This window comes from Grampus griseus (assembly GCF_964374135.1).
Source record: "Grampus griseus genome assembly, chromosome: 10".
In the NCBI taxonomy this organism is placed as follows: Eukaryota; Metazoa; Chordata; class Mammalia; order Artiodactyla; family Delphinidae; genus Grampus; species Grampus griseus.
In genome coordinates this window covers 182,302-203,735 of record NC_139004.1, presented here as the reverse complement: position 1 = coordinate 203,735, position 21,434 = coordinate 182,302, and the positions used below count along the sequence as shown (strand labels likewise).

The window sequence follows — 21,434 nt, the reverse complement described above, 5'->3', positions numbered from 1 at the left end:
TGACAGCCTGGGTGTCCTAGCTGGGGGCCCAGTGAGACCCCAGTAAACCCTCAGAAGGGACGGTGAACGTTCTCAAGCCTCCGGGAACAAGTCAAAGGCCGTTTTTTTTTTGGTTTCTTTTTCCCTCCCTTTCTCTGGGCAATAAAAAGGAAAGGGAAGAGGAACTTCCCTCCGAAGTCTTGGTGATTTCTTCTTAAGTACATCTATAAATACAAGCGTGTTGAAAGCACATTCTCGATAAAATTATTAATAACGCAGGGTCAGGATGGGAGGGGTCACCTAATGTGAGATCACAGGGTACTGAGTCTTAGCATGTTCCCTATTTTCAAGACTAGATGCTGGTGTGCAGGGCAGCCTGTCGTGACCAGCTCTGACTTTCCCTGGGCGCCCAGGTTCTGCTGCCTAAGGTCCCAATGCCCCTTGACGTTGCCCACGTGGCTCCCCTGAAGGCCAAGGAGTCCTCTAAAATAAAATTTAAAAACAACAGAACACAGCTGTGTGCACACACACGCATGCACAGCGGTCCCTGGAATCTGCAGGCTGTCTCATGCACCAGCAACAGGAAGCAGCCCCAGAAGTTGGAAGTGGGGTCCCCTGCTGAGACGGAAGCTGGAGAGAATCAGCACCCCATACATAAAAAAGCCCCCGGGGGAACCTATCTCCAGGGGGAAGCCCAAGGTTCACAAAGTTGCTCTGAGAGACGTGAGTTAAGTCAGAGAACCAGCTCAGGCAGAGGGAGCGCAGACCAGGGTGGCTGCTGAGAACGTGGACGGGGACATAGGAGGCTGCAGGCTGCAGAAGTGCTCCAGGGCGCGATGGCAACAGCACGCCTCTCTGGACACGCCTGTCAGGACACCCCGCCCCCAGGTCTCAGCCCCGCTTCCAGGAGCGTAGGGAGATACCTCAGGACTAACTTACAAGGTGCTTTACTCCTTTTCTTTTCCCGCTTTATTGAGATATAACTGACATATAACATTGTGTAAGTTAAGGTGTACAGCACGTTGGCTTCCAAAAATCTGACAATGAAAGACAGCCTAGTTAGGGGATAAAATTAGTCTTCATAAAGCTAATGTTTTATCTTTCACAATAAATTAATAAATTGGACATTTGGATTGGACATGAATTGTCGCAAGTATGGTGCCTGGGAGTCTGTTCCGGGTCTGTGGACAGACTTGAGCCCCCGGTGCGCGAAGCTGGGTGCCAGCAGGGCGTGAGCCCCGTGGACGCCTCTGGCCAGCGGCCCCTTCAGTCTGCCCTCAACGTGCCAGAGTCCACACCCCACCTCGGTGTGGGAAGAGCCATCGCCAGGGAAGCAAGCCCCTCACGGGCTCTGGTCCTGGGAGCAATGGCCTCCCCCTCCCCAGGCTCCCTCAAGCCCCTTCGCCTCCGCACCAAAGGCCCGCTCTGGGCGCCACGACTGTCGCCTGGATGGCCGTGATTGCTGCCTCCTGACAGGCCCCCAGCGTGGGCCCCCTTCCCCCGCACCATCACGGTGCCTGCTTGCCCAGCACGTTCGGCAAGCCCCACTCCGTGCCTGCAAAACGGCGTCCACGCGCTTGCAAGGCTCCACGCCTGGGGACCAGACTGCGGGAAGCTGCAGGGCACCCGCCCTCTGAGCTTGGTCAGCTCCAGGGCTGGTGTGAGAAGGAAACCAGTTACTGTGCCAAGCAGAGAGCGAAAGCCTGGGCCTTTGCCTGTTTCTGCAGCTTTGTCTGCACCTCTCATCGGCGCCCACCCCTGTGCCTGCTCTGGTCACCCAGAGAGACTGTGGCCTCTCCTGCGCGCATGCCAGGCCCCTGCCTGGACTCCCCCGCACCCACTGTGCCAGCCAACTCCAGCACTCATGCTTCAGGCCCCGATTAGGTACCACCTCCTCCGAGATGCCGTCCTGGGACACGACCTCTCTCACCCAAACTGGAATGGCCTCTCTGTGCCTTCCCCACACACAGCATCAGGGGCACCTATACCAGTGCTTATGGCCGGCTCTGTAACCGCCAGTTTTCCTAACTGCCAACCCCACCAAGCTAGTCTTTCTGAGAATCAGGGGTGGGTCTGTGCACCCTGCCTGAGTCCCAGAGTGTCAGCTGGGATGAATAAGCATTTCTCAAGCAAACTGGCAAATGACTGAATGAAGAGAGGCAGTGCAGGTCTCTTCCACCATGGGCCACGATCCTGAGACCCAGGCTGGACAGACCTGTGTTCAAAGAACATCACAGAAAAGACAGCCTAAAGAAACTGCCAGGGCTACGACCCCCTCCTCTAACAAGGCAAGGCCCTTGGGACGGGGGGGTTCACCGTCCCCACGTCCATGTGACCCGAACACCTGCTCTGGTCTCGGAGAAGGGGCCTCTGCCTCTAACATCTAAGCACGGTCAATACCATCTAACGGAAACGTCCGTGTGCTTTTGGCCACCACCCACCATGGCCCCAAACAAAACCCCCAGAGAGACTGGGGGGAGCGGGCAGAGGCTTTGGCTCGGACAGCCGTGCACACGGCAGCGGTGCTGGCTTTGGCTCGGACAGCCGTGCACACGGCAGCGGTGCTGGCTTTGGCTCGGACAGCCGTGCTCATGGCAGCGGTGCTGGCTTTGGCTCGGACAGCCGTGCGCACAGCAGTGGTGCTGGCTCTCCCAGGGGCCCTGGCATTACAGCCTCACAAACCTCGAAGTGCAAAGCCCAGGGCACTCTGCCCCTCCCTCTCGCATCGCACACTGATTTGAGATCAAAACCTGGGTTCAGGCAAAGCAGCACTAACGTTTTTAGTTTTCGGTGTGTTTCTTGGCCTCTCTGAGCCTCAAGTGAATGAAATAATACCTTCTCTGTGGGTTTATACGGCTTCAAGGTGATAGTCCGTGACCCGCAGAGCACCGATTACTGGGTGATTGTCGTGGGTGCCACGAGGGGTAGGGGAGCCCACAGGGTTGGGGCCGTCGTCCCTCGTGCTGTTTCCTCGCGCCCCCCGGCGCGCCCTCACAGGTGGGCAGTGGAGACACCTCGGGGCCTCGAGGCCTGGCACCTCCACCTGGATCACCTGTTCTTCACCCAGGTAGGCCTGTTAAGTCAGAACAAGCATTGTGGTGCCCGTCACCCCACACCCATCAGGGGCCGTTTTGGCACAAAGTGTCCTGCCCCGAGCCCTTGCCAGGAGCGTCCAGGCGCTGCAGACGCAGCACACAGGTCAAGCCTCCTTCAGCCACTGAGCCCGTGCGCCTCAGCTCCCGTGGTCCCGCCAGACCTCTCCTTTAAGTAAAACGTTACACTTCCTTCTTCCCCCCCCGAGTGAGTTAGACGAGAGAACGCTGGGAAATCAACTTAAACTGCTCTTCACACCAGCTACTGCCCTTCACGTTGAAGCTGAGACTGGAGTTGGGAGATGGCCCTGCGCACCCCCCGGACTCCCCTCTGCTCAAGCAGGGGACTCGCTTTCTCTCCCAGGGAACGTAGTTCACGTCTCCTGCCGTCACTACTCTCCTTCTGGAGGATGGCAGTGGCCTTAAAATAAAGCAGCATCACTGCCAGGGGCAGCCTCCGAACGTGCCTCGTGGCGCCCGTGGGAGCAAGTGGGATCCACACCCCAGCTAAGGGCAGGCGCAGCGTGTGCAGCTGCCCTTCACCTCAGATGCATGCACGTGTGGTGGAGGCGAGACCCCAGGACGAAACAGGCCAGGAGACAGTCCCCAGGGGCAGGTGTGCCCAGCAGGGCCCTCAGGAGTGGCAACCGCGATCACCACACGGTCACCGGGTGGGGCAGCAGGGCCCTGAGATGGCCTGGGGGCAGCAGGGCTACGGGCGAAGAAGGAGCCACAGCAGGGGAATTAGGCAAAAATCCTTCCCTTGTCAAAGAGGACGCGTAGTTCCCAACATATGATGACACAACTGCATACGTATTGTTTAAAATGAAAACAGGTGCGTTCACAAATTACTTCTGGACACTGAAAAATGAACTCTGACTGCTTTTCTTCTGGGCAGCACCTAAACTCTGGCTTTGCAATATTTCAGGTACATTACGGTCTTCTGAGAGAGGCCCAGTACTTCAGAATCCCTGGGGTGGCTGTGGAGAAAGAACGTTACTGGCGACCGATATTAGGACAACATTCCAGGTTACAGGAACAGATCTAGGCGTTCACATTGTACCCGCATTTAAGCCTTCAAGCTGACTCCTAAATACTTCTGTTAACATATTTACATTTCTTTTTGGTTTAAGGAGAACATTACTTTAGAGCAAACTGCTGTGGCTGTAGGTGAGGAGCTCCGCGGCTGCGCTTTCCTTTCCTGCTGCACATCTGCGGCCCGCACGAGCGTGGAGCCTGGCCCCCGGCTTGGCCTGACTTCGGCTTTACCCACCACAAGGCACCCCCAAAGCCCGCATCAGAAGCTTCGAGTGGCCCAATGATACGATCCTTTTCCCGTTGGCTTCAAAAGCCATCGTGACCAAACGCTTTCACCCATGAGGCAGAGTTGATTGGAATAATGAAAAACACTTTTTCAAAAACCATTTCATGAGGTAGCTGAGATCAAATCCCAAAACCACAGCAGACACAAAGGTGCTTAATAAGTGCTCAGGCATTTTAAATGTATTTTTAAGCGCAAACCGTGACAGTGCCTAACGACGCTCTTTCTTCCCAAATCCCAAAGGTGCATGCAAGCCTTGTGACGAGGCCCCCAGGGTGAGAGCAGCGGGGGGCTGGGAGGAGGGGAAGCTGGACGGGGGCCGAGGGCGGGCGTCTAGGGTGCTCCCCACACGACCCAAGGGCAGGCGGTTCAGGCAGGCACCACCGAGTAGGGCGCGGAAAGGCAGGGCTGGCCTGGGCAGGGCCGGCTGCAGCAGGGGGCCCTCCACGGCCACCTCCAAGTGCCTTCCAGCAGACCTCGCACGGGGAAAGGCAGTGAGGCCGACGCCGGCAGTGTGGCTTTCACGGCAGCTCCCGCAGCGCGCACATCCAGCACTCACGCTCACACACACACACACACACACACACACACACACACACACACACGAGCGCGCGCGTGCACACTCCCCAGCCTGCGGCGCAGAAGCTGGGAGTGGGGCTGCTGGGGTCTCGGGGGGGGCCTGGATCCACCGGGACACCCCTTCCTGTCCGCGGGCAGGGGCGCCAAGGGCTCAGCTAGGTCTCCGTGGTGCAGCTGCCGTAGGCCAGAGGAGGTGAGGCCGGGAGGCCACCCCAGCGCCTGGCGCCAGGCGGGGGCTCCGCGCGCCCCTGCTCTTTGTATTTACCCAGAATGCCTCTGGCTTCTTCTGCATCCCGCAAAGGGCTCTCTCCGTACTCCTCCTTCAGCCACTGGCGGAACTGGAGAAGTGAAACAAACCAGGACGTCACACAGCTCATCCCCTACACTCCCACCTGTTACCTGATGGTGTAGGTTTGCCCCTATGAACAGGGGGCCAAGGGGCATCGGGCAGTCAGCTCTGAGGCTGGCCAGCCAGTGTCTAGCAAGAGAAATGACTGCTTCTTCCAGGTTCTGGCCTGAGAACGTGAAAGCAAGCCTGACCAAGGAAACGGTACTTGACCCCAAGGCAGAGAAACAGAAACTAACATGGGGCCCGAGGACAGTGGGAAAAGGAAATGACCGCAGCGGCTGGTGGACGAGTGGCCAGTGATACTGCAGAGGGGCTGAAGGGGTGTCCTCGGACCAGCCGACCTCTGGGGGCCTTTCCAGCCTCCACAAGTCTAGGCGGGCACGGAAAGACGGAGGTGTGTTCCCAGCCCCTGAGCACGCTCACCTGACAGACCTGGTGTTCCTCAAACTCCTGCAGCTGCCTCTGGAAGCCCAGGTTGGGGTTTGCACAGGACCTCCCCGCACGCACAGTGCGCAGGGCATCTTCCCAGCCGAAGTCGGTGACCGTCATGATGTATGCGACCACCAGAGTCACACTCCTGGAGACGCCGGCCAGGCTGCAGGGCCAAGAACCACACAGGCAAGGGAGGGTCGGGGACTCTGAAGGCTCACTGCGGAAGCCTGCCTGCCCTGGAGTGCGAGTGCACAGCAAGCCAGCACGTTACTAGGAAACTACGCAGAACATACCAGCTCTCTCTCCTTTGTGACACTAGAATCTCAGGCATCCTTTACCTGTGTAGCCTCATTTTTTTATTGGTTTTCTACTGGCTGTGTCTCCGGACACTTCACTGTCTGATTCCCTATTGCTCCTGAGCTCCTCTTCAGATAGTCCCCGTTTCCCTGGACAGATAAAGTAACTAAAGGACATCCAGGGACTGGAGGGGTCCAGGATCTGAGCAACAAACCCAGTTATAATCTGCAGCCGTTCAGACAGCTTCACGTTTTTAGAGTCCGGTTTTCTTAGGGATATAAGGGCCAAGTCTATAACTTAAAAAACTCATTAAACACAGAAGCCCTTACCAAATATTTTGTGATCCTCTTCACATACATAAGCAGAGTGCCAGCGTGGGCACGCTCTGCAGGCCATAACGGTCAATTTTCTCTCACAGGCTGAGTAAGGGGCCGATTTTAAATGCACATGCAAATTGCGGCAGTCACAGAGAGGTTGTGCTGCGTCAGACTTGGAGTGCTCAGCAACGGTTTAAGATGGGGAAGTTTAGCAAATTTCTCATTTTTAGAAAAGCCTATCTTCAGATTGACACAACTGTATGAGATACAAATTCCTAGAACATCAGGCCTGCACATATTCAAATATAAATAATAATAACAGTAAAAAACCACTCTCAAGTAGCGGTTCTTCCTGCGTATCAGAAAAACTGAGAGAGCGTTAAAAAACATACATACTCTTGGGCTGCACCCGGGCAGATGCTCTCACCAGGCACAGGACTCCAGAGCCCCTTGAAACGGCTCTGCGCCGCAAAGCGTTTTGAAGCAAATGTCACAAAACCTGCACTTTGTGTTTATCACATGTCCTGCTCTTTTTAAAAGTAAAATGAAAATGGGCAGCGATGAAACGAGGGCCCACATTCCCTGAGTGCTTGCGACGTGCCAGGTGCGGGGCACCGTGCTTGAGTTCTGTGTCTCAGAGAAGCTTTCTCTGCACGATGTGTGCACAGGTGTATGTGTGTGTGTACCACGCAGACGGCAGCTGAATGCAGGTGGAGAGCTGCATAGGAACTGCTCAATTCTAGGAGTCTATTCAGTTCTTTTTAAAGCAAAGTGTAAGCCCCAAACACGTAAAAGCTCCAATCTATAAACTGAGAAGAAATGGTCATTTTGGTGTGACACCCACACGTGCAATCTAAACTCTCCAGCAAGAAGCAGTGCTTTGAATGGGCACCGGGCAGAGCCCATACTCTGTCGGGATCTCGGAGGAAGGCTGGAAAAGGAGTTTCTGTGTCGTGACCTCAACAGTCCCTGCAGAAACCTAACTGAGAAAATGAAAATCCTAAGTGAAAAGGAAAGAAAAAATGTACGTTTCTCTTTGCACAAAAGCAAAGGACGACTAACAAGCAGGTGGGGTCAGGTGGGGTGTGCACTGGGCGTTTGGGGGAGGTAAGCAGAACAGGCCAGGGGTCATCCGGCAGGGGCACACGTACCAGTGAACAAGGCAGCCCTCACCTCGCAGGCGGCACTCGTGGATGAATTGAATACTTTCTTTGAAATGTCTTGTCCTGGGGTGAGGAAAAAGGAGAGACGTGACATCTCTGTACTTTACTCAACACATGATGAAAAGAAAACTCCACTGAGGTTTATTGTAAAGGTCTTGAGTTCACAGCTTCAGACCCCAGCCACCGACCAGGGCTAGAACGGCCTCGGCTTTGAATCCGACCCACACCGCTGAGGTCCGGGAGGGCAGCCCATCCGCTGGAATTGTCAGAAGTTCTCTGCAAGGGATCCCTGAAACACACAGTTGCCACTGACTTGTTGGGGGGTGGGTCCTGCCCAGCCCCATGGTCGGTTTGGGTCCCTCAACACTCAGCAGTACCGTGACCTGCTTACCAGCCACCCAGGCGAGGGAGGTGCCCACCCAGTGTGGGCTCCCTGAGCCCTAAAGCCAGTTCACTTCTGACCGTCTGTGGATAGGTCCTGTCTGCCCGTCCTCCAGGCCGGGGAAGGGGAACTGCTGCTCCAGTCCCGCTCGGCCTCACTGGATATGGGACTTCGGGAATATCACCTGGCTTCCCTTAACCTCACTTAGAAAGTGGGAGCTATGTGTCACAGGCTGGGACGAAGAAACATATAACAATGTGCTTTGCAAACTCTGAGGTCCTGCATGAAGATGAAACCATGATCTTTTCTCCTGACCCTCGGCTTTTATAGGACCCCCTTCCCCTGTCCCTGGTTCCTGCCCAGCTGTGTGCACCAGCATGTTCTAGATGGGTAGGTGGGTTAAGTACACGTACTCTGAGGGGAACTACAGAGGACGTGCTTTTCGATGTCTCCTGCCTTTGAATGGCTTATAATGCAGCAAAACACCTAAAGATGCCCATGGACTAAAGTCACAACACCTACTGAGTACTGATTATTTAGCAGGGACTCTGCTAAGATGCAAGAGATTCAGAGCTGAATAAAATGTGGTTCTCAGCCACACAAACTAGGTCTGCTGTCTCATGTCAGGGTGAATGAATCCAGTAAGAATGGGGAAATTCAGGTGGTGGGACAAACCAACTCAGCCAGCTATCGACTGCAGAGGAAACTCAGCAACCTAAGTGCCGGTGCCCGGCTAGATTAGGGCAGCTGGCACAGAGGAAACTCTAGTGGCAGGCCTGATGCCGCCATGTGTGGAGGGGCCAGGCTCCCACCCGCAGACTCTAGACTCTCACCTGAAACCTGACTATAGAGCAGGGCAAGGGGTGCTTCTGCTGACTTTCCCAGGGGCAAACGCTCCAGGTGTAAACGTACAAAGTAAGCAGGGTGCCGCGACGCTACTCCCCCAACCGACCTGTTGTAAAACAGGCAAGGAAAGATTCCTGCTGTGATCCTGAAATCCGAGGAGACCTCCTCGGAGCAGGGCTGTGAGGCAGAAGCCAGGAAGGCCAGGCAGCAGAGCAGGGAGGGGCGGAGGGTGTGGCCCTGGAGGCGAGGCTGCCCGTGCACAGGCAGGAGTGACGGTCCAGGGCGGGGAGCGCCGCCCATCCTGTCTCTCAGCAGGCGGAGCTGGCGGTGAACTCTTCTGATGATTGGGAAGTGCTGGGGCTGAGGGGGTCTCTTCTGTCACCCTGAGGCTGTCGGGGCAGCAGTTCCCAGTCCCTCGGAGGCCCGTCTTCCCTCCAGTTCCGGCCACAGAGAAGTAAAGGGGAGGCTGTGGGCTGGGGGCCCCTCCTGATAAAAGGAAGGGCATCTCTGCCCCAGGCTTCCTGCCAGGGGACTGGGAAGTGGCTCATGCCCAGAGTTGCGTCAGCCGCTCTGCGACCACAGGTGGCAGGCCTCCGGGGTGGAAGGGGGCTCCAGGAGCTGCTGCCCAGACCTGGAGCACCCACCCCAGGCTTCTTGGGCAGGGAGTGAAGTAAATCAATGTCTTTATAACTTAAAACACTGTCAATCAGATATTCTGCTATTTACAGCCAAGCACTGGCTACCTGATATTAACAAGTGCAACGGTTTTAAAGACACTGAGCCACTCATGTGGCCGAGGAGTGGCTACAGGCGGCCCGTCCACCCTCTGCCTCGTGGTATCCCACGCAGACACGCCAGAGGGTGGGCAGGTTTGACTGCAGGTCCAGGGCTAGGCAGTTCGCCCAGGACCCAGGCTCATCTCAACTGCAGGCTAGTGGCCTCCGTACCCTAGGCTGGCCACACTGCAGTATCCAAGGGTTCCCAAGAGGCCTCTCCACGCCTGCAGCCCGTGCTCTAGCCTGTGCTCTGTGGGGCTCTTTCTGGCCCAGGAGAGCTGTGTCTGAGATGAGACAGGTGGGAAGAACACCCTCCAAGCAAAGGAAGAGCGAAGCAGGAAACGAGAGACGACGGCCTGAGCGCGTGGGGAGCACGGACGGCCTCGGAACACACTGTGGAGGCTACGCCAGGCGGGTGGCTTGTCCCCGGGACCTGTCGGCCCTGGGGAGGCCACCGACACCTTACAGAGACGACAAGTGAGCCCCTTTACTGAAACCCCAGGGTGGGAACCTCTTCTGTCCGCCTTTCACGCCTGCATGTCCAAAATGACACGCAGGACGAAACCCAGGCCCTAAATAAGGTGTGGTGCTGGGCTCAAGGGCCAGGTTTGCCTCACCTCAGCACGAGAGACTGAGGCGGGCTGTGCTCAGCAGGGAGACGTCTAAAGTGGCCGGAGCCCAGAGCGCGCGTGCGAGGGGCCCCCGACAAGGGAGCTGTGAGGAGCGTCTCCCCCCAGCCTCTCCTCTTTCGGCTCTGTCTGCATCAGGCGTCAAGTCCAGGAAAAACCCACCGATGGCTCCTGCCCATCGCTGTGTTGGGACAAGGGCTCCGGCCCAGGAGCTTAATGATGCCCACGGAGGGCCCGCTCGGAGCCCCACCTCGAAACCTGACTCATGGGCAAGACCGGACACGAGACCAAGCCGGACAGACACTCCTGGAAGTGCCTCTTCCAAGGAAAGCCAGAAGGCAGGTGCGCTCAGTGCTCTAGGGGTAGGTTATTTCCAGGGAAGCTCGTGACATAAGCCCTGGCCCGGCCATCACACCCCCTCCTCCACAGTGGGAAATACCCGGGGCTCCGGGCCGCACGTTGCTCAACGCTGGATCAAAGCAGAAGGCCAGAGGGAAGCACATCCGCCACAGGCTTCCCCTGAACGCCGGTTCCCTGTTCCTGCTCTTCGTGCTGTACCTTTACTTCCACACAAAGACACGCGGTCAAGCTCTGCCGGAGGACAGCCACCTGGGCGCGTCCAAAAGGACGCGTGCCGACACGTGCGCGTGGCTGCCAGCGTGGAGCTGCCGACAATCGCCGAGAGCACGGGGGCCGGGCGAGAGACGCCCTTCCGTGGGGCTGGTACACAGCCCGGCAGCTGTGCCACTGTCCCCTTCTTCCTCCTCCCCAGTCTGTGCTGGCCCTCCCCACTGGGCAGTGCGTCCCAGCCCGCCCTCTCCATCCAGACGCCCAAAGCAGGACCAGCTGGGTGTCCCTGACCTTCGGGAAAGGATGCTGGATGAACCTAGCCAAGCCGCACCACACGACGCTCACTCTTTGCGTCTGGACAATCTCTTCTCACTCCAAGACGGCAAGACCTGGAGGCTGTGGTCCCCACTGTTGGGAGGTCTGAGGCGGTCCTGTCCTGCGAGGAGGGACTCTGCTTGTGGGAGGTCTGGCCCAGCACCTCGGGGGGCAGCTGGGCTCACCCCAAAGCCAGCAGTGCCAGACCAGGCTGCGCTGACAGCACAGCCACAAGATCCAGGCCACCTCTCCTGCCCCTCATGAGAGTATGAACGTGTGTGTGCACGTGTGTGTGCACGTGTGTGCGGTATGTATACAGGAAAGCAAAGGAGAAAAAGACCAGGAAAGGCCAGCACCCTTGGGGTTTTTTCCCTCAGAAAAGAATGTTTTAAAAAAAAGCCTATGGGTGGAGTGTCCTCTCTGGGTGCAGGCTCTGGAGGGTGCGCTCAGGTCAGAGAGCTGCTTCCTCCTGGGCAGAGTCAGTGCGGCCCGCCAGGCCCTGCGCTGACCGGGCAGCTCTCACTGCACCCGAGGTGAGCGGGAAGGAAACGTCCCCACCCGGGGCAGACTGCACACAGCCTTCAGCACATTTATGTCAAGGCTGCCGCAACGTTTACATTTCCTGCACCGTCAACGTTTAAAGAAAAATTGCGGGGAATATGTGTACTGTACTTTTCATTTTGCCAAATAAGGTCATTTTAAAAACAAGCAAAAAAACAGCCCCTCTCTACCATCTACTACAACATCATTTTACAAAGAACAGTTCCACCCCAAAAAAGCAAGGACGACATAGTCTAAGACTAAAAAATAGGTTTTTAAGTTGAATAAGTGAAGAGTCTCATGAAAAACGCAATACACGTTTTCCACATATTTCTCATTTCTGCGACTGCAGAGTCCTCAGGAGTCGTGTTTGTGCATCTTTGTCTGGAAGCAGGACAGAGCACATCAGGGCCCACTTAGCTCTGATCTTGCAAAACTGCTTTTTAATAATAAAAGTAAAGAAAAATGTAAATGAGAGAAAAAGAGAGCTGGAAGTACAGAAGACTAAACTAAAGAAAACACACACAAAAAGACGGGAGGTGGAATAAAGCAAGGAGGGTTTAACGTAAGCTCTCTGCATTTCTGGTGCCTCTTCTCTCCACGAAAACCCCAGGAACCTGAGACCCTGCTCGACCCTCAAGCCACTGTTGTCACCAAGTTTCTGCTGCGAAGATGCGATGCTGCAGCTCCACAGAGAAGACAGAAAAGATAACCCTTCCCTTATGGTGTCTAAATCCAAACACCAACCTGATAAATACTAAACTAGGAATGAATACAATAAGCTGCGATACCTCCAACCATTCACTCTCAAGACACGTTAACACTCCTTTCTTGAAGAGGCAGAATATGGAATCTGATTCTTTGGAGACACTTAGTGTCTTTTTACACACTTGCACTACCTCACCTAATGCTACAGAAATCGTGTGAGACAGGTATTTCACAGGGGAGACAAGTGAGGTTCAAGTGACTTGCCCAGGGAAGCACAGACAGAAAGCAAAAGCAAACATTTCCAAAGCCTCAGCTCACTCAACCACTGCACGTCTGCCACTGGCAGAAGGGGTGTGCATTTGATGTAAACCCGACGATGCCTCCAATTCTGCAAAGCACGCAGAACGCACCAGCCTGGGTTCTGTGGGGTTGTCACCACTGTGAGAACCTGAACTTTCATGTGTCCTGACTTTGTGAGGCAGGGTGGTAGTGGGGACCAAGCTAAAATTCTGATGTGTTACTGCTGTCTCCGGTCAGGGTTCTGCATTTCAAATTCCTGGAAGATCAGAGGGGAACTTGTGAGGAGTACGGCCGAGACAGAAAACTGACCTTTCTGGCGCGTCTGCGGTGACCGAACGCAGGTAGTCTCCAAAGGTCACAACCCTCTTACTAAGCATAATTAGCAAGAAGAATTCCTGCTGGTATAGGGATTTGTGGGGAAAGAGTTAGGCTATCAAACCTTAAATTATATCCAAAGTTGGAAATACTTTTTAAAATCTTTAAGTTAAAAAAATAAGCAATACAGTTTTCTAGAATTTATTTTTGTCCTTAAATATAGGAACTCTCAGGCACCAGGAAGTAAAAGCTGCGAGACTGAAGGGCCTCTGGTTCTAACTGGGCTTCCAGAGCAGTAAGAGGATTTGCCTCCTGACCATCTACGTCGGTTGATGATACAGAAGCTGGAGGTTCACGGTCAGCCTGCACACGCGCCTACTACTTGGTGAGTAATAAATACAAGCTACCCAAAGCGACGTGGGTGATACAGAGAAGTCAAGAGCTCTGCCTGCCAGCGCTAACCGTCTCACCGTACAATGAATGCATGCTCGCGGTTAAAAGGCAGGCTGTGCTTTCCAATGAAGTATCTGTAACAGGTAGAGAAACTCAAACTATTTCATAGGCTGTCTCTTAACATACGAAGTACCCTCGAATTCCAAGCTTAACTTCACGACCCCTATGTAACTTCACTAAAGCAAGAAACACTTATAGAATCGGGCACATTTATGCACCTAAATCCCTACCTGTGTATAAGCTTTGCTGTTACTAATGGACCAAAAACAAAAGTTTCCCTAAAGAATCACGCGTGTGCCTATGAGCACAACCGTCTTTCCCTGAGTTATGGTCTGGACCCCCTTTTCCAACTGAACCCGAGGTCAGGCTGCTGCAGGGCTTCACTCACGACGGCAGCAACGGCCACTGCCCAGCTCGACCTGTCACCAGCCCCGAGCACAGACGCCGCAGCACCCACCTGCTGGACCACACTCTTGGCCCGATTCCAGGAAAGGGTGAGAAGGCAAACCACACATCGTAACAAGACATCTGTACACACTTGGGACAGCAGAGAACAAGTTCAATCTTATGAGCTAGTCCTCTGGCCCCAGGCTGACTGGGCTCGGTCTGGTTTTGCCAGAAGATCTGAACAGACCCAGGAGACGTCGGAAGTCGGGGGAGCGGCTGCTGCACCCTCTGTCCCCGTCCTTCCCTGGATCACACCTTCCCAGCATCCGCAGTGGACCTCCTGAGCACCTGTAACTCTCAGGACGCACCAACGCACTTGGAGTAAAAACACACTTATTTTCAAAAGTGCTCAGAGGTCACAGCAAACACTTCCACACACATGGTCTCATCTCCACAGATCCTGGAGGCAGGCGTTTGCAGATGAGAGAACTGAAGTTCAGGGGCGTTGGAATGACTGGCCCGTGGCAGAGGGAGCTGCTTTTGAACCTGAGATCTCTAAGCAGTCTGGGTCTACCGCTCACTTGTCTGCACAGGGCAGGACCGCTGAGCGCTGTCTTCACCTGGTGAGCTAGGGTCCTTGCCCCAGACGTGGAGCACAGTGCCTGCCTCCACCGAAGCTGAAGCATCCTGGGGCGGTTCGAGCAGAGTGGCCATCTGCCCTGACCACGAACACCCACGGGCTGCTGCAGTCAGATTCTTCCGGAGGGTCAGGATGCCAATCAGGTACGACAAGTTCAACAGTATGTTAGAATTTCGGTTTGAGATAAGAGCAGAGCAACCATTCTAAAAACAGCCACCAAAACATGGGCAGAAGACTGCCGTGGCCTCGAGAGACAGGCAGTGGCTCGCTTCCTTCCGTATACACCATGCCCTCCAACCACTTCTGTTTCTCGACACGACTAGTAACCAAGGAGGCTCTCTGATACTTCTTCTCCTTCCAGATCTAGGCTACTACAGTTTCCCTGGTGACCCTATAAAATCTTTCCTCACCATCCTCGATCTTAAAGACTGACCTTTTCTGTGAAACACGGAGAGCTGTTGTGGAAACACAGGCTTTGGGTAGGAGGTTTTGGCCCTGCATCCAGCCTCCCCTGCCCCTTCCTGGTCTGACTCTACACCTCCTGCCCCTGCCCTCACCTTTACTCTTTCCCCCATCAGTCCATCTGACTATAGCCTCCCGTTTTTCCAAACAGGTAGACCTCACAAAATTATTGCATAACCTGTGATTTCTCTGCTCTCCAGCAGTGAAAAACCAAGGTTGGCTAACACTCAGTATTGGACAACCTTCAGAGTGGTAAAGTTGTATGGTCTGTACTTCTGATATGTAGGCCTTGCAGGCGATAAAGCTTGAGAACCATGAAGGTTCTCAATCCTGACAAGCCCATGGACTCCCAAATTCTCCAACACCACAGCCTCTTCCCTGATGAAATGCAGCAACATGTCATTCTGGAAGGGTTGTTGTGTCTGCCCTAGAACAGGCAGCAAAGGTGAGTCTGAGGCAGAGGCTGGGTTGCTGGACGTACTGAACAGCCACGTCCTCGACTCCTGTGGCTCTCAGCCTGCCTGGTTCAAATCCAGGCTCAGGAGAACTTTCATCTAGTCCACATCACCTCCAGACACCGAGGAGTGTGGTGTCACAGCTGTAACCTCGTTGGTCTGCAACCCCTGTCCCACAGGTCTCGTATGACTGTGGGGAATCTGGAAAGGAGAGCGACTATGAATCTCTCTTTGGAGGGACACACAGAGCTAAAGCGGCACCGGAGATGTATTCAGCTGTGGGGAAGAGAGGGCAGGACTCTCCTAACCAGAAAAACGTGGTCTCTCAACTCAGACCAGCTTTCCAAGGATGCTGTCCCTCAGGTGGCCACTGGCCACGTGAGGCTGCTAGGCACTTGAGACGGAGCTGGTCCGAATGGAATGTGATATAAGTATAAAAAGCGCACCAGGTTTTGAAGACTTTGTATGAATGAAAGGATATAAAATATCTCATTTTTAAAATGCTGAGCACATGTTGAGTTGATAGTATTTTGAGTATATTGGGTTAAATAAAACGTATTATTAAAATTATTGTCACCTGTCTCTTTTCTACTTTTTAATGTGGCCCCTAGAATATCTAAAATCATGTGTGTGGCTTGTGTCTGTGGCTCGTATTATGTTTCTGTTGGACAAAGTGTAACAGCTTCCAGGGAAAGGGTGAACACGCTAAAGGTTTGGTTTGAGGCACCCTGTACAAAATTAGGCTCTTCATACACACCCCACTGTCAGAGCTGCACAGGGGAAGGACCGGCAAACCAGCAGCGCTGACCTCCTGGCCCTCCCCCATCGCGGCCGGGCGGCAGCTGTGCATCGAGGTCCCTCTGCTCTGATGGCTTTAAGTCCTTTATCTTTAATATGTCCAAATAATACAGAAAAAAACTTACAGGTTTTGAGATGGTGAATCCGCTGCTGGAATGCACAGGTATTTAACCCCCTGTGGAATGATAAAAAATAAAATAAGATAAAAAGATGATACTCTGTGGAGAAAAGTATTTAAAGGAACTATTTACTCAGGTCAAAAAATAAAAAGTAAAAAGGAGAAGTTTTTCACTCATCTTCTATTGCCAAGGAACTGGAGGAAAACTCTTAGCTAAGTTCCTGGTCATTTTCTATGACCATGCACACAAATATTCATGCTCTCGTTTGTAGGTTAGACAGGGTTTATCAAAGAAGCGAGATGACTGAGTCCTTCCCAGGAAGTGTCTACAAGTTTCAAAACTGTCATCTCTGATGCTTGTTCAAATACTCTACTCTTTAAAGCTATTTCACTTAAGATCCTGAATGGCCAAAAAGGAAGCACTGATAGTAAAAACCTTATCATGACGACATGTTATACGACAGTCTTAGGACGAGGAGAGTTACAGTTTCACTGATGCAATGGTAGGAGCTTCACACACTCGAAACGATTTGATTTATTTTGCTTGCTTTTCAGGAGAGTAAAAGTTTACACGCCGAACTAATACTTTTTAAAAGAATGACCCAATTTGAAAAAAGATGAAATTCACATTGTTCACTACAAAAATCTATAAAAATGTTTATGTAAATTCATACTATAAAAAATCATGCCAACTTTGAGTTTTATTAAAAGCCTGGTTGCCTCTTCTTTGGAGGGATTTAAAGTGTATTTCGAAAGGTCTTCAACGTCAAGTAAAAAAACAAAGTCTAGAAATCTCAGCAAACTTTGCGAAGGAAAATGGCTTCATGAAGACTTAAATAAACCACTTTTAAACCTTCCCCTCTTGATGGCCTAATCTAACAGAATCTAGCCACCAGGTCATAGATAATTAACGGGGAACACATTTTCAGAAACTAGAAAAGTAACCAACCTAAGAGAGTCAAAGAAGGAGAAATATGTGGAATCATGGTACAGACAACCACATGTCCCTTAGCAGTTGAAGGCATAAAATTATTATTTCTAGAATTATTTGCAATTTTTTTGCAGCTGATCATTAAAATGTTACACTCAACTCGTATCATTCGGAATTTCTGTGTTGTACTTGCTAGTGCAGTCTTGTGAGGAACATGTGGTCCTCCTCCACGTTGTGGATCCCACTTTCCAACACAGAAGCTATAGAAACTATGTTTCTCAACCTCCTTTGCTGTTAGGGTGCAGACTCGGGACCTGGTTGCATCATCTGACACACCTACTTGAGGCAGATTTGGAAACAGGACACGGGAAGTGTCAGATGGGTAAAGAGCACCTGCTCAACAGGTGCAGGTGGCGGCTGAGGCGGGAAGTGCTGGGCGGACGTGGCAGCAGGTCACAGTGGGCAGTTGTATGCTGTGCACTGGGGATTGTTCCTCGAGCTGCAGTTGGCAGCCTGTCTCTCCAGCTCTTCGGAGGAGATCATAGCCCTCGGCTCTCTCTTAACAAGCCCCTTTCTGCTGACGTGCCTCAGAGTGGAATCTGTTGTCTGCAACTGAGATCTGAGTGACACAATTCCCCTTCCTGTCCCCCACCATTATGAGAGGTCAGAAAAATCGTTTCTCCTGCTTATTTCACACACACATACACGTATATGTATATATATTTTTCAGTTTTGAGTCAGTCACGACATCTTCTAACAAAGGCTCCCGTGGATCTCCAAGAAGACGAGTTTTACTGCTACTTAACCACAGCGGAACACTCCACACGTGGCCAAACGTGCTAACACGCCACGGGTTAGCTGCTGGGAGAAGAACGTGAAGCAGCAGGCTGTCCCTCACTCAAGCTTCGCTTCGTCACCTCACTGTCTCCTTCCGTCCCCGTCCCCTGGACTCTGGGCATCGTGCTCTGCTGGAAACAGTGAAGCGGCTGCCTGAAGTTCTAAGCAGCTCCAAACCCAGAGAGGTTTGACAGCCCTGATATGAAGGGAAAGAAAATGGAAAAGGAAACGACACTGTTAAAAAGAGTCATTTCACGCCTCCCCTTATGGAGGCCAACAGGCTTGCTGGTGTAGACACACACTGATCATCTTGTGATCCGCCATTGAAATGACTCATTTACTTTTTTCCTTTTACTCTGAAGTGAGAGTCGGCTGGATCAGGCCCAGAAGCTTGTGAAATGCTTCCCTCCCACACACTTCCCCCAAGTTCCTTCAGACCAACCCTTCCAGAGGGACGGGAAGGGTTCTCAGGGTTCCACTTTCCCTTCTCCCGCGACTGTCAGTCTGAGCAAGCTGCTAGTCAGCGATGCTGAGGCGGGTCCCTCTAATGTGGGAGGAAAGCACCTGCCGCTTTCCGACCGACAGCCCCTTAATCCTGCAGAATCCAGAGCCGGCCCAGCCCATATGTCGGGAGGAGAGAAAAAAAGGAGAGAAGGAAGAGAGGAGGGGAGGGTAAGTGGCTCTCAGCTTATAGAGAGCGTCCGCCATCAACGCCAGCATGGTGTCGGGGGGGGTGCTCTGCTGCTTCAGGGGTCTCTGGACGGGGTCTCGTTCCCCTCTGTGGTGCCTGACGTACGAAGGGAAAGAGGCCAGCCCCACACAGCAGGAGCAAGCCGGGAGAAGGTGGCAAGGGGTGTCCCCACTCCGTGCCTGCCGAGGGTGAGGAAGCACCTTTCGGCCATGTCGGTCCCCTCAGCCTCACTAGCTGGGACGGGCACGTGGCAATGATGGCTTCCCATCTGTGACGCATTTAAGGAGGAACAAAGGGTCTCCTGGCCACAAGTTTGGGGATCCCCTACTGCAAAGGAAGGACGCTGAAAATATACAATATAAGATCATGTTCTCTCAAAGACACAATAACGGCAGTAAGAACCTTCCCTGGAATGATGCCTGGCACACCACAGGCACTTACTAAACGTCTGCTGGATGATAAGAACGAGGTGAAAATCAGTTAACATGAAGATCACATCGTAAGAATAGTACAAGGGGAGAAAAATATTGTGACGTGCCCAGGCCTTATTCTGGTGACCACAGAAACAAGAGGCACGCCATGCTGGGGGCACGCGCACACACACGCTCCAGCGGGACACAGCTAAGAAGCAGCTCACCGTGATCTACAATAAGAAGGGAACAAACTATGCAAATACAGTGAAGAAAGGAGTCAAAACTGTCGAAAAGGTTCAGTTGCTCACCACCCAAGAACGTCTACTTATCCTGGCTTAGTCATTAACAAAGCACAAAAAGTATCTTTCTTGGAGGCCACAGACTGCAGAACATAAGGTGCCTGAAAGAAGGCTTCAGATGCCTGCACATGTGTACAATTCAGTTAATTACTAATTCAGAAAGCAGCAAGAGTGCTGGCAGCGTGAAGGACCGCAACGCTAATGAGAAAGCCGGACAGACTTAAAATTATTAAAGAACTGGGCTCAGCAAATGTTTTAATATGATGTGGAACACAATTTTTCATCTACCTGGACCTAAACAAAGGACCTTTCTGTAGTGCTGGAGTTCAGAGAGACAGATGTTTAGCTAAGTTACCGAAAGTTTAGCAAAAAAATAAAGAACGTCTTATTATAGGACAAAATTCTAGAGCAATCTGAAAACTTCATAAGCAATAAAAACAGCAGCCATGGTCTCCCTTTTACTACAGCGCTTGCTGGGGTATCTCCGCCTTCGTATTTGCCGCTGGTATTTTTTAAAACCCCTAAAATCAGTTACCTTCTTTGAAACAAAATTCTTACTAAATAAGTAAAAATTCAGTATTTCCATGATCTTCAAAGAAGTGATTGTTGGAAAGCTAATTGACATTAAACTTTTATGGAGCTAATAAATGTCGAGTTACAGACTCTCACCTTAGAGAGCTGGCCCAGGAGTGCCCACTGAAGTACAAAAAGAAGCTCAGTTAAGACGGCCATGGTTTCCACGAGGGACAAAGAAAGAGCAGCCAATTTCTTTGGACTACATGACCTTCTGAATGGCCTCACACGTCCTGAGAATGGCACCAATACTGATGAAATGGGAACCAGAGGGAGGAAAAAAGGCAAAAAACGCATACACTAAATCTTCACAACACCAAGTGACACATCGATGAGTGTGACATAATGTCACACTAATGGGACACAGCGTGGGAAAAAAATTAGGAAAATACAGAAAAGAAGTAAGAGTTAGGTGGGATTTGCCAAGGGGCGCTTTTTGGATGAAGTTTTTGTTTTTGTTAGGTTTTCAAAGAAGCGGCAGTCATCACTCGACTGAAAAGAAAGTTGAGAAATTCCAGAGGCTCTTCTTGAACAAAAGGTTAAAGCTTTCTAAGTCCGTATTCTCAAAAGTTCTAATAATTTTCAGTTTTCTGTTTCAACAAGCATAGTAACCACCAAGAGTAAGGTTTTTGCCTTTCTTTGGGTCTGAAACTAAAGATTACACTTAAAACGATACGTAGGCAAGTACTTGAAAAGCAGGGCCAAGGTTCTGATTTCAGGACTAGTGAAGGAATCAAACTCTCGCTTGTTTCAAGTACAATTTCTAAAATTCACTGTTCTTTTCTTTCTGAAACATCGTAAGTAAGAGTCTTCTGAAGAACCTAGTTGACATTCTACTTTTCAAAGGAAAGGCCAAGACCTTCAGAGCTGTCTTCTCTCTCCCAGGACGCTAATGAGACCAGTTACAGAAAATAACTCTTTCCTGCCTATTTACAACCTAAGAGGAAACATCAGTAGGAGAAGCAGGGGCTCACTTAAGGGGCCAGAGTCGGGAAATCCAGGCAGAAACGACATAATCAGAAATCTTGGTTTCTCATTTATCCCGTTCAGTGCCAGCAGCAACTTGGGTGTGCATGGGAGGACCCCTGAAGAGACTGCGTTTTTCCTTTGACCAGCATGTTTGGGGGCTGTACTGCACGGCTTGAGAAAGTAAGCTGAAGACCCCATGAAAAGCTAGTTTCACCACATTCCCAAAAAACTCTGAGTCCAGAAAAGAAACATAAAATTAAAGAGAATTAAATGTGGCGACTTCCCTGGTGGCGCAGTGGTTAAGAATCCACCTGCCAATGCAGGGGACATGGGTTCGAGCCCTGTTCTGGGAAGATCCCACATGCCGCAGAGCAACTAAGGCCGTGCACCACAACTGCTGAGCCCCCGCACCCTAGAGCCTGTGCGCCACAACTACTGAGCCCACGCGCTGCAACTACCGAGCCCATGTGCTGCAACCACTGAAGCCCGTGCACCTAG

At 52.2% G+C, this 21,434-nt stretch overlaps 1 protein-coding gene across 5 annotated transcripts in view; it reads right to left on the bottom strand.

Annotated features, from left to right (window-relative positions):
- DUSP22 (dual specificity phosphatase 22) overlaps positions 1-21,434 on the bottom strand; it is a 71,645-nt gene that overhangs the window by 20,598 nt on the left and 29,613 nt on the right. For 2 of the 5 annotated variants that reach the window (XM_082664593.1, XM_082664596.1), the window contains exons 4-7: positions 16,231-16,280; positions 7,518-7,592; positions 5,744-5,915; positions 5,237-5,309 (exon numbers count right to left, since the gene is read on the bottom strand). In XM_082664593.1, the coding sequence (XP_082520719.1) occupies positions 5,237-5,309; positions 5,744-5,915; positions 7,518-7,592; positions 16,231-16,280 (370 nt within the window). Of the gene's footprint in view, positions 1-3,905; positions 4,052-4,528; positions 5,310-5,743; positions 5,916-7,517; positions 7,593-16,230; positions 16,283-21,434 lie in introns of those variants that run through there. The other 3 variants (XM_082664595.1, XM_082664597.1, XM_082664594.1) reach the window with 3 other exon arrangements.